This window comes from Heterodontus francisci, chromosome 17, assembly GCF_036365525.1.
Source record: "Heterodontus francisci isolate sHetFra1 chromosome 17, sHetFra1.hap1, whole genome shotgun sequence".
Taxonomy (NCBI): Eukaryota; Metazoa; Chordata; class Chondrichthyes; order Heterodontiformes; family Heterodontidae; genus Heterodontus; species Heterodontus francisci.
The window spans coordinates 63,182,999-63,196,248 of NC_090387.1; the positions used below are offsets into that span (position 1 = coordinate 63,182,999).

Genomic DNA, 13,250 nt, shown 5'->3' on the forward strand with positions numbered 1-13,250 from the left:
TACAAATTCAAAGAAAGTACTATATATATTTTGGGGGGGGGGGGGGTGGGGGGAGGAGAATCACCACCCCTAGTTCCTGGCTGGGGTAGAACTTGCCAAAATGGAAATAGAGAGAGATCCAGGGGTTGGCTGATTTGTCACTGAGCATGCATAAACACTGTGAGGCTGAAATAAAGAAAGTGAACAGGGAGTCAGGTCAAATCCCAGGAGATGTGTTGAAACTACATTTTTGCAGCTGCACCTGCAGTATTGCATACTGTTTTGATTGCAACGTAAAAGCGATAACCAGTTCTGAAAGGCAAAGGAGGGCAATGAGCCTGATCACTTATTAGAGGGATGAGCTCTTCACCTTTGAGCAGAATTGTTACTGAGAAGATCTTGTAGTGGTATATGAGAGTGATAATAGGGTAGAAAAAGCAAACCCAGAAAAATACTTTCAAAGGTATGGGTGCAGCAAGGCAATAATGCACAAGTTTAGCGTTATGAAGGATAAGCTTAGGACAGGTACCAGGAAGTACTTCTTTAGAGTGAGTGGTCATATGCTGGAATATGTTGCCACAGATGATAGTTGAGGCAAGAACACCAAACTCATTTAAGAAATAACTATGGTGTGGAAGAGTCTGTCACTCTAGAATTGGCCTTTATAGCCACTCCAGGTGCTGCTTCACAAACCACTGACCACCTCCAGGCACTTACCCATTGTCTCTTGAGACAAGGAGGCCAAAGAGAGAGGTGGCAAAAAGGGAAGTCTTGGTATGCTGGAAGGATGAAATCAAATGGGCAAAAAAAAACCTTCATCAGGACTTTTTGGTGAATATGAGGAGGATGTGGAGCTGTTGGTTTATTATGAGTGGCCTTAATAAAGTACATAATATATTGTAGGGACAAAGCAAGTTTTCAGTTCGTTTTTTTTGCAATTTCCAGGTTTAGATGCAAGATTCATTTTGATTGGGAGGACAAATGGTGGCAATTACGGGAAGAATACAAAGCATAAATATTGTGGAGTTGCATTTTTTAAAGTTCTTGTTCATTTGGTTAACAAAATATATGAACCGATGGGAAATATTTTATAGCCAAAATACCCTTGATATCCATTCAGACATTGCGCACTGCTTATTCATTTGAACGTTGTGTACAAAATGGCAGTGGCTATGAAATTTTTAAATCATTGAACTGAGAGATCACCTGTTGTAAGTTATGTTTTTACAACTGCTTTTGTTCTGTGGAATTTGAAAACCATAATCATTTATATAACACTTTCCATTTGGTGGGGAGCTTTAAAGTTAAAAGTATTGATTTCCCCCCCCCCCCCCCCCCCAGAGATTAGGCCAAAAAAAGTAATCTTGCCCTATAAGCGGATCATATCTTTTGAATTTGACCACCTTAAATATTTTCAAAAATTAAAGTGTGTGTTATTAGCTGGGGGGGGGGGGGGCTAATTTCAGTGAGTTGTAAATGGATCTGCCCAGGTGCATTGGAATCAAAATTGGTAGGCAAAATAGTAATTTAACAATGGGAGGCCTTCAAAGAGGAGATGGTTTGGGTATGGGATAGACACATTCCCATGAAGGGGAAAGAAAGGGCATCCACAATTAGAGCTCCCTGGATGACGATAGAAGTTAAAAAGAGACTTATGGCAAATATAAGGTTCAAAAGAACCAAGCTGAATATAGGATGTACAGAGATCTAGTAAAGGCAATAAGTTGGCCAGAGAGCATGAAAATAGAATAGTGGCTGACATAAAAGGGAACCCAAAAATCTTTTTATCAGCACGTAAATAGTAAAAGGGTAGTCTGAGGCAGAGTGGGGCTGATTAGGGATCAAAAAGGAGATCATCTTTTGGAAACCGGGTATGGCGGAGGTACAAAATGACCACTTTTCTCTGGCAAAGCCAGATGCAGAGGTTGCTAAAAATATAGCCGTAAAGGAGCAGGCAGTTGTGATATTGGATAGGATAACATTAGATAAAGGAGGTGTACTTAAGAGGATCACAGTATTCAAAGTAGAAAAGTCATCCGGTCCGGGCATAATACATCCTAGTTTATAGAGGCAAGTAAAGGTGGTAATAGCAGGGGCGCTGGCCACAATCTTCCAGTCCTCCTTGGACACAAGGGTGGTGCCAGAGTATTGGTGGATTGCAGATGCAACAACCCTGTTTTTTTTTAAAAGAATAGGTGATAAACCCAGCAATTACAGGCCAGTCAGCCTAACGGTGGGAAACTTAGAGGCAATAATCTGGGAACAAATTAATTGGCATTTGGTAAAGTATGCGCAGATTTGTTAAAGGCAATAAAAACAAAAAATGCTGGAAATACTCAGCAGGTCTGGCAGCATCTGTGGAGAGAGAAGCAGAGTTAACGTTTCAGATCAGTGACCCTTCATCGGTGTTCTGATGAAGGGTCACAGACCTGAAACGTTAACTCTGCTTCTCTCTCCACAGATGCTGCCAGATCTGCTGAATATTTCCAGCATTTTTTGTTTTTATTTCAGATTTCCAGCATCTGCAGTATTTTGCTTTTATTTGTTAAAGGCAAATTGTGTTTGACTAACTTGATTGAGTTCTTTGAAGTAATGGAGAGGGTTGATGAGAATGGTGTGGTTGATGTGTAAATGGACTTTGAAAAGGTATGTGATGAAGTACCACATAACTGGCTGAGGTATAAAATACAAAAGCAGGGATGTAATGCTAGAACTGTATAAAATGCTGGTTAGACCACAGCTGGAGTATTACGCACAGTTCTGGTCACCACATTACAGGAAGGATATAATTGCTCTGGAGAGAGTACAGAGGAGATTTACAAGAATGTTGCCAGGGCTTAAAAGTTGCAGCTAGGAGGAAAGATTGGATCGGCTACGGTTGTTTTCCTTGGAACAGAGGAGGCTGAGGGGTGACTTAATTGAAGTGTACAAAATTATGAGGGGCTTAGATAGAGTAGACAAGGAAGGACCTGTTTCCCCTAGTGGAGAGGTCAATTACCAGAGGACACAGATTTAAAGTGATTGGTAGAATGATTAGAGGGGACATGAGGAAAAGCTTTTTCACCCAGAGGGTGGTGGGTGTCTGGAATTCACTGCCAGAAACGGTGGTGGAGGTATAAACCCTCAACTCATTTAAAAGGTACCTGAACATGCACCTGAAATGCTATAACCTGCGAGGCTATGGACCAGGTGCTGGAAGGTGAGATTAGATTGTGCGACTAGTTTTTTTTGGCCGGCATGGACACTGTGGGCTGAATGGCCTTCAGTGCTGTAATTTTTCTATGGTTCTAACTGATATGTTAGCAAAATTAAAGCCCATGGGATTAAGGGATAGTGGCAGCATTGGTACAAAATTAGCGAAAGGACAGAAAGCACATGGTTGTTTTTCAGAATGGAGGGAGGCATACAGTCAATATTGGGACCTCTAATTCTTTTTGAGATTGGACTTGGGTGTACTGGGCATAATTTCAAAGTTTGCGGACGGCACAAAATTTGAATGTAACAGACTTCAGGAGGATTTAGATAGTCTGGTGAAATGGGCAGATACATGCATATGAAATTTAATACAGAGAAGTGTGAAATGATCGATTTTGGTAGGAAGAACGTGGAGAGGCAATATGAATTTAATGGGAGTGCAGGAAGAGAGAGACCTAGGGCTTTATGTACACAAACCTCTGAAGGGGTAGGGAAAATGATGGGCAACAAATGCTGGTCTCACCAGCGACACCCACATCCCAGGAAACAAATTTTTTTTTAAATTGAGAAGGCTGTTAAGGCATACGGAATCCTTGGTTTTAACAATAGCTGCATAGAGTACAAAAGTATGGAAGTTATGATAAACCATTATAAAACACTGGTGAGGCTTCAGCTAGAGTATTGTGTCCAAGTCGAGTGCCACACTTTAGGAAGGATGTCAAGGCCTTGGAGAGAGTGCAGAAGAAATTTACTGGGATGATACTAGTGATGAGGGACTTCAGTTATGCGGACAGAGTGACAAAGTAGTTCTCCTTAGAGCAGAGAAGGTTAAGAGGAGACTTGATAGAGGTGTTCAGAATCATGAAGGATTCTGATAGAGTAAATAAGGAGAAATTGTTTCCAGTGGCAGAAGAATCCCGAACCAGTGAACATAGATTTAAAGTTATGATCCTTTAGTTTTTTTCCCCCCAGGAAGTATGCGGTGTGCCTTTAAGGTTGGAAAAGGATCAGTACTGCTTTAAGGCAGCTAGCTCCAGGGACTGAGTCAAAGAATGCATTCTCGTTGCCATAGGATACAGGCAGCTTCAAATGTGCATTCTCGGTGCCGTAGGATACAGCCATTCGGAGAATAAGGACATGAGATACAATGTTGCCGATCGGCATTTGAAACTAGCTTTTAAAAAAACTGGCCTTTGACACAGACTGACAGCTGGACCAGCATGAATGGAACAGAGATCTCTGATAATTTAAATTGAAGGAAGGGAAGTTAGACTGTGATTTTTTATCCCTCAAAAATTCTAACGCCAAATTGATTCATTAAAAAGAGTTTGCAAGTTGTTAATTGCTGAATTCATCGCTGGAAGAAGAGCATTACTTCAACTTTTGAAAATAAACTACTGACTGTCCTACTGTTGAAGAACCATTTTTTCCCCCTCGGACGGCTGCGAGGACGTTAAGCAACCTTGGACTGTTCCATGTTGTTGGAAGATTCCACTGCGACAGGAGTGTAAATTTGCAAGGACACTAATTTTTTCTATTTTAAATGTTGTTTATATCTTACTAGTGTTTAAGAGTTTAGTTTTTTTCTAATTAAACAGTTAAGTTGGTGATCTAAAGATACCTGATTTGCTTAGCCTCATTCGGGGATTGGTGGATGGTCAATTTGGCTGTGGTTTTCTTTAATTTGGAAAGTTTAAAATGATATGTTAGGCGGTCTGTGGAGTGGCGAGACTGAATCAACAGTGCATTCCTTCCACCACAATCAGAATCATATATTTTGATTGGGGGTTTTCAGTCGGCCTTGACATATTAATTGGGGGCTTGCTCGTGGTTGAATCATATTTAATTAGGTAGTTTACGTCTGGGATCAGAATCAGACTAATTTGGAGGGCTCACATTTGGAATTGTATTAATTACTTGTCTCTGGGATAGCATATTTAAATTGGGGTCTTGCATTTGGCATCATATTTAATTTCTCTCGAGTCTGGGATCAGAGCAATTAGAAACTCTATTGTTGGGATCTAAATCTAACACCAATTACAAAGAAATTTTAAAAAACAGGTCTCTTGTAAAATGAGGTATAGTCTATACCATTGTAATGGCATTAGTATTTGCACCAGAGTTTTTGGGAAAGCAAAATGTTTCCCTGAGTGACTTGATCACTTTAACGAGGAACAAATTAAAAGAACTGGCAGCGAAATTGGTGTTTGAATTGAAATTAGGTGCCAAAATAGCAGAGATAATAGACATACTAACCGAACATCTGGAATTAGTAGATGATGATGGGCAATGCGCGGAACAAGAAGGTAGTAGGTCCGAGAATGATGCAGCGGTATTAGCTAGGATTCAGTTGGAAATGAAAAAACTTGAGGCAGAAAAAGAATTAAGAAAACTTGAATTGGAAAAAGAGGAAAGGGGAAAAGAAAAAGCAATAGCAATAAGAAAACTTGAATTTGAGGAAAGGGAGAAAGAAGAGAGCATTTTGCAGAGGAAGTTAAAGAGAAGAGAGGGAATTTAGGCTAAAAGAGATGGAACTAAGACAAAAGGGTCAGGAAGAATCTGAATTTAGATTAGGACCCATCGCGAAGTTGTTTAAATTTATACAGGCTCTTCCTAAGTTTGAGGAAAAGGACATAGAGGCATTTCTCATACCTTTTGAAAAAATAGCCAAACAGATGAAATGGCCAAAAGAAAGCTGGACACTGCTTATTCAGGGCAGGCTAGTAGGCAGAGCTCATGAAGCTTATGCCACGCTTCCTGAAGAAGCTTCTGCAGATTATGAGATGGCAAATAAGGCTATTCTCGTTGCCTATGAGTTAGTCCCTGAAGCTTACCATCAGAAGTTTAGGAACTTATGGAGATTGGCTGGGCAGACATATTTAGAATTTGAGAGTGTGAAACAAATTACTTTTGACCGTTGGATATGGGCATTAAAGATAGAAACCACATATGAGAACCTTTGAGATTTGATTCTCTTAGAGTTTAAAAACTCCATTCCTTCAGTAGTGAGAATTCATAGATAACCTGAAAGTTTTGAAAGCTAGGCAAGCAGAAATTGCTGATGATTTTGAGCTTGTGAATAAGCCAACCTATTTTGTCCGTCACCCCCATAAACCCGAGAAGGATATAAAGTGGGAGAGTGAAAGCAAAGCAAGTAGCCAGGGACAAGAAGGAACAGCTGGGAATGCCCCAGGATCACCTCTTCAGGTCAGAAAGGAAGGTGCTGAGGGTAGAAGTGAGGTTTGTAAGCGAAAGTGTTATAATTGCAACAAAATGGGTCATCTTTGGTCAGAGAGTTGGAAATTGCGAGGTAAACCCATAGGACTTGTTGGGATAGGCAAAACTAGTGCAGAGGGAAAGACTCTGGCTGAGACTATAGCAGACCAGGGCTATAGCTTTAACAACAGCTGTGAAACCAGATACTAAAACTCAAGAGTGTAGAGGTTAAGAATAAAATAGCTGAGTGTTATAATGAATTTTTGTCAAAGGGGAGAGTAACTCCGTATCCTGTTAGTGAGGCAGGTAAACCTATCATTATACTCGGGGACACAGAAGCAACCCATACATTCTTGCTAGGGAAAGATAGAACGTTTCCACCAAAGAGCGCCTTGAGCGCTAAAGTTTTAGTTCATGGAATTGGCGGGGAGAATATGCCCATACCTTTGTATAAAGTACGCCTAGAGAGTGATTTAATATCTGGGATAGTAACTGTAAGTGTTGTCCACAGTTTACCAGTGAATGGAATTGATCTACTCCTAGGAAATGATTTGGCTGGATCAAAAATATCAGTTTCTCCTATAGTTACAGAGGAACCAAATGAAACTAAGGAAATGGAGGAATTACAGGAACAAGTTCCGGGAATACTTTCTGCAAACGTAGTCACCCGAGCAATGGTTAAACAGGATCCATTTTCGTAGGTAAAAGGGGTACCACAAATAGATAGCCAAGTATCTGAAACCTTATTTGGGGATTTAGATGATCCAAATGAGATGTTTAACAGATTGTCTTATCATTGCAGCACAGCAAGCTGATCCAGAGATATACCAAATAGCACAGATGGCTCTGTCAGAAGCTGAGGCGAAAGGAGTTCTGGAAGGCTATTATATGGCAAATGGGGTTTTGAGGAGGAAATGGAGGCCACCTCATAGACCTGCCGACAAACAGTGGACAATTATTGAACAGATAGTGGTACCACCTAAATATCAACAAGGATTATTAAGGTTCGCACACGACATTCCTTTTGCAGGACATAGGGGAATTCGGAAGACCAAATCACACATCAGCAAACATTATTACTGGCCAGGTCTTAGAAAGGATTTGAGACCATTTTGTAGAACATGCCATACCTGTCAAATGGTGGGAAAGTCACAATCTAGGGGATGAAGTATTAGTGTTGTTACCATCACAGGGAGAACCATTAAAAGCACGGTTCAGTGGCCCATATAGAGTGATCAGAAGAGCGGGTAAGGTAGATTACTTGATTGACACCCCTGATTGCCAGAAGAAGAACCGGTTGTGTCACATCAGTATGCTAAAACAATATTACCGCAGGGAGGAGGATAAACCAGTACAGATATGTAAGGTAATTGGGACTGTTGAGAAGGAAAAAGATAGAGAGGATAAGGCAGAAGCAGGCCTAGGACATTCTCAGATTGAAACTCCAACTATCCGATTAGCAAATACAGAATGGCTAGGAAAATTAAACAATAGGCTTTTACACTCGGGCAAAACAGCATGAAGTTCTAACCAAGGTTTTCACAATGCTTCACAAAGTTTGTAGGGATAAGCTGGGATGTACAACCTTAGCCACACATGATGTGGGTATGGGGGAACTATTCCTTTAAAACAACATCCTTGCTGCTTAGGTCCAGACAGACAGGCCCAAGTGGAATAGAGGTCCAGTGCATGCTGAGGGCTGCTTAGTTGAACCTAGTCAGCTGGAATTCACAGGTGGTCTTGATGTCTAAACCTGGTGGATCTGCTCAAACTTGCATCAACTCAAGGAAAGTAACTGTGGTGAAGAAGACAGACTCCTACCAAATTCTTATTTAAAGGACTGTATGGACAGAGTGGGCAACACCATGTGTCTTAAAGAGACAGATGTGTTGGAGGGATACTGTCAGATTCCTTTGACACCCCAGGGTAAGAAAAAGTCAGCTTCTGTTACACTGGACAGGGTTAAGGGGTACTCGAGAAACTTCTCAGAGAATAGTAAGCCCAGTAGTAGTCAGTTCACCCAGCTGTGCAATTCACCTGACTGAGGTGATGGACAATAGGAACACTTGGAAAGAAAACACGAAACAACTGGAAGACTATGCTTGGAAATTTGAAATAGGTTAATTGGGACAACCTTTTGAAATTTTAATGCTGAAAATGTTCTGGTGGAACTTGTTACAGTAATCTTTTAGAGAAAAGCCTGTAAATGCGGAAAAAAAGTGCCAGCGATTTTTTTTTTTTACACATTGTATTGAAACGCATTTCAGGAATGGTGTTTCATTCTGCCAGGGGCGGAAGTGTTCTGATCCTGTAGTTTTTTTCCAGGGAAGTATGCAGTGTGCCTTTAAGGCTGGTAAAGGATTGGTACTGCTTTAAGGCAGCAAGCTCCAGGGACTGAGTCAAAGAAGGCAGTCTTGTTGCCTTAGGGTACAGCCAGCTTCAAATGTGCATTCCCGTTGCCATAGGATACAGCCATTCGGAGAACAAGGACACAAGATGCACTGTTGCTGATTGACCTTTGAAACTAGCTTTTAAAAAAAACTGGCTTTTGACACAGACAGCTGGACCAGCAAGAACGGAACAGTAATCTCTGATAATTTAAATTGAAGGAAGGGAAGTTAGTGACAATCTTTTATCCCTCAAAAATTCTAATGCCAAATTGATTCATTAAAAAGAGTTTGCAAGTTGTTAATTGCTGAATTCATCGCTGAAAGAAGAGCGTCACTTCAACTTTTGAAAATAAACTACTGACTGTCCTACTGTTGAAGAATCTTTTTCCCCCATCAGACGGCTGCAAGGATTTCAAGCAACCTTGAACTCTTCCACATTGGAAGATTCCACTTTGGCAGGAGTGTAAATCTGCAAGGACACTAATTTTTTCTATTTTAAATGTTGTTTATATCTTGGTGTTTAAGAGTTTAGTTTTTTTCTAATTAAACAGTTAAGTTGTTGGTCTAAATACACCTATTTGGATAGCCTTATTCGGAGGTTGGTGGATGGTCAATTTGGCTGTGGTTTTCTTTAATTTGGAAAGTTTAAAATGATATGTTCGGCAGTCTGTGGAGTGGCGAGACTGAATCAACAGTGCGTTTCTTTCGCCACAATCAGAATCATATATTTTGATTGGGGGATTTGTCTTGAGCCGTCGGTTGTAACAAAGTGACTGGCAAAAGAACCAGAAGTGATGTGAGGAAACGTTTTGTTTTTGCACAGTGAACTGATGTGACTTGGAATGCTTCAAAGGGTGGTGGAAGTAGATTCAGTAGTAAAATTCAAAAAGGAATTGGATAAATACTTGAAGGGGAACAATTACAGGGCTATGGGGAAAGAACAGGTGAGTGGCATTAATTGGATTTTTTTTAATTCATTCATGGGATGTGGGCGTCACTGGCCAGGCCAGCATTTATTGCCCATCCCTAATTGCCCTTGAGAAGGTGGTGGTGAACTGAGTGGCTTGCTAGGCCATTTCAGAGGGCATGTAAGAGTCAACCACATTACTGTGGGTTTGGAGTCACATGTAGGCCAGACCAGGTAAGGACAGCAGATTTCCTTCCCTCAAGGACATTAGTGAACCAGATGGGTTTTTACAACAATCGACAATGGTTTCATGGCCATCATTAGATGATGTCATCATTAGACTAGCTTTTTAATTCCAGATGTATTAATTGAATTCAAATTCCACCTTCTGCTGTGGTGGGATTCGAACCCATGTCCCCAGAGCAATACCTTGGGTCTCTGGGTTACTAGTCCAGTGACAATACCACTATGCCACCGCCTTTCAACCCCCCCCCCCCCCCCCCCCAGCTCTACTAAAGAGCCAGCACAAGTACAGTGGGATGACTGGCTTCCTTCTGTGTTTGTATCATTCTATAATTGAACATTAATTACTAAGGACAACTTATTAAGTTTGTAAACCCCATGCTTTGTATCTAATCTAGCTACATGCGCCATAGCGTGAACTGTTATTGTATAACTTTTTTTAACCTGGAATTGAGTAACTAAAATCAAAAAACAGTGGTCATTCATCCAGTTAGTTATGGATTTAAAACAAATTTGTTCAATTTCTAACTTTTCTCCCTCCTTTTCTATATCTTTTGTCAATTATGATTCCTGTTAAGGTGGCAACTTGCCAAACGTATGTTTTTCCCCCTGTCGTAGTTCTCTTGCCAGTCCTTTCAATGAAGGGGTAATACTTGTATGATACCGCTATTGTTTCTGCTAATGATTAGAAGTATTACCCCTAATAGATGATGTAACATTCAGGAAAGTTTACTCTTGCAGGTAAGTGGCTTTTTCTTTAATGCAGTTTTGTTGAATGATTTGAAAACAGGTAAGGAGCTTCTATTTGACACCCACAAGTGGAAAGATATCTGGTTAATTTGCTAGTTGCTATAATGAACTTTAAATGATATAGAATGAAAACAGAAAATGCTAGAAATACTCAGCAGGTCTGGCAGTATCTGGAGAGAGAAACAGAGTTAACGTTTCAGATCGATGACCCTCCTCTTTCTTTCTCCGCAGATGCTGCCAGACCCGTTTCTTGCATTTTCTGCTTTCATTTCAGATTTCCAGTATCTGCAGTATTTTGCTTTTATTTAAATGATGTGGCGGTATTCTGCAAACTGTAAAGCATTAGAACAAAATTCTGCATTACAGTTAACTGTTTTCATCTTCAATTTCAGTTGCCATGGCGACTGAGTCGGATAATGTGGCTGTGGAGGAGTCGGAAATGTTTACGAAGGTCAAAGAGCACAAAACCTATCAAAGACGACGAGAAGGTGGGCAACCAGAAGATTCTGATGGGCAGCAGAAAGAATCAGATGGTGCTGAGGTAGCAACTCAAGATATGAACAGCAATGTGCAAGTGGTGATGATGCAGCCTTTGGACCCTACACTACTACAAATGAAGCAACCAATGGAGGGTGCAGCTCATGAATCAGATACTGTCGATGACACACAGATTATCACACTGCAGGTAGTGAACATGGAAGAGCAGCCATTAAACCTTGGGGAACTGCAGCTGGTGCAGGTAGCCCAAAGCAGCATTGATGAACTGCAAGGAAACTATGAGAATGAAGCTCCCAAAGATGGGCTTCAGGAAGGGGATCCTGTAATCTGTCACACCCTTCCCTTACCAGAAGGTTTTCAGGTTGTGAAAGTAGGTGCCAATGGTGAAGTGGAGACGGTAGAAGATGGGGCAATAGAAGTGCGGGAGGATGATGATGCTTCTGCTGCTTGGCAGAAAGATCCTGATTATCAGCCACCAGTCAAAAAAGTCAAAAAGAAAAAGAACAAACTGCGCTACAAGGTGGACGATTCCAAAGATGTTGACTTGTCTGTATATGATTTTGAAGAGGAGCAGCAGGAAGGTTTGCTTTCAGAGGTTAATGTAGAGAAGGCAGTTGGCACCATGAAGCCTCCGAAACCAATGAAGATTAAAAAGAAAGGTATAGTAACACTACTGTATTGTACTCTGACCTAATATGTAGATTTACAATTCATAGTTGGCAAAGTGCAGACAGTGCTTTAAATGAGTGAAGCTTTAAAGGTTCTTCATGTAACTAGGTCACTGGATGGTGAATGGAATCCTCTTCTCTCTCTTTCTTATTCCTCCCTGCTTCCAGTAACATCCTATGCAGTAGTGCGTGTCTTGGTTCAGTTCCATATATAATGACTGCTGTGTTGCCAAAGTAACCAATGTTATGCTCACCTGAATAGTAAGTGCGAGTTGTTTGACAATCACATCCGAGACCAGTCTTGACTTGGACACTATTGATGCATGCCAGTTGCTAAAGTGAACTTTAACTGATATGGTTCTCATTCCTTAGCTGTAAAACTTTGGACCAAATTCTGCATTATATTTAACTGTTTTCTGCTTAAATTCCAGTTGCTAAGATGACGGAGTTGTGTAATATGGTTCTGGGGGCAGGGTAGTAATTAGAGATCAGACATGACAGCTTAATTTTTTACCTCTTTCATATCCTATATGTGATTCCATACGCAACATTCACTTTGCTTCAAAGTAGTTTTATTATGTGTGACGTGCTTTGAGATGTTTCTGAGAGTCGTGATGAAACACTGTATAGACGTATGTCTTTCACTTGTGGGAAATTGTTGTACCTTCACTGCCTGGGTGATTGGCACAGAGCAGGATCTGAATAGTGGCATAAGGTCTTTTAAAGCTATAGAGTGCTAAAGTTGAGCTAGGAATCTTACTATTTAAATAGTATCTTTTATGCAAATTATCTCCCCTGCCCCCCCCCCCCCCCCCCCCCCCCAAAACAAACTTTACAGGTTATTTTCTGCCTCAAGTCTCCCCTGCTCTCATGATCAACCTAAAATGCGTCAGTAATACATGCCTGAGGCATACCCGTACTGGAATTGAATAAATTGCTTGATTCAAAAGCAGTATGAATTGTCTTGTCTCTTATATAATTCAACTCTTTGGTGGCCTGGGTACTAATTCAGATCTGAGAGTCAGAAAATTACTATTCTGTCGTTAGTACACCAATTCATTGTTTCCAAGAACACAACTGTACATATATATGGCCTTGCTTGTTAATGGTGTCTAGTGCCAATTGATAAAACTATGGGAAAAATCCAGCCTGTAATGGAATTTTCATGTGTTGATGGGTGGAGAATAGGGTGTGAGAGGGATCTACCACTTGCCCCTTCATCTGTTGGAATTGTCATGGGATGACTTAACTGCCCTACCAAGAAATAATTGTAATAGACAGTTGTGTGCTAAAACTTGAAGTTTTCAAATTCATACCACGCACTGCCTTTTTACCAGAATGCATTACATAAGGGTGTAGTGCCATTAGTGCTTTTACACAATGTTTTCAGCTGTATCACCTACA

The 13,250-nt window shown here is 40.7% G+C and overlaps 1 protein-coding gene across 4 annotated transcripts in view; it reads left to right on the top strand.

Annotated features, from left to right (window-relative positions):
• Positions 1-13,250, top strand: part of ctcf (CCCTC-binding factor (zinc finger protein)) — a 68,619-nt gene that overhangs the window by 3,724 nt on the left and 51,645 nt on the right. For 3 of the 4 annotated variants that reach the window (XM_068049519.1, XM_068049520.1, XM_068049516.1), the window contains exon 2: positions 11,073-11,837. In XM_068049519.1, coding sequence (XP_067905620.1) covers positions 11,078-11,837 — 760 coding nt within the window. In that variant the 5' untranslated portion in view covers positions 11,073-11,077. Of the gene's footprint in view, positions 1-9,603; positions 9,725-11,072; positions 11,838-13,250 lie in introns of all 4 variants that reach the window. The other variant, XM_068049517.1, reaches the window with a different exon arrangement.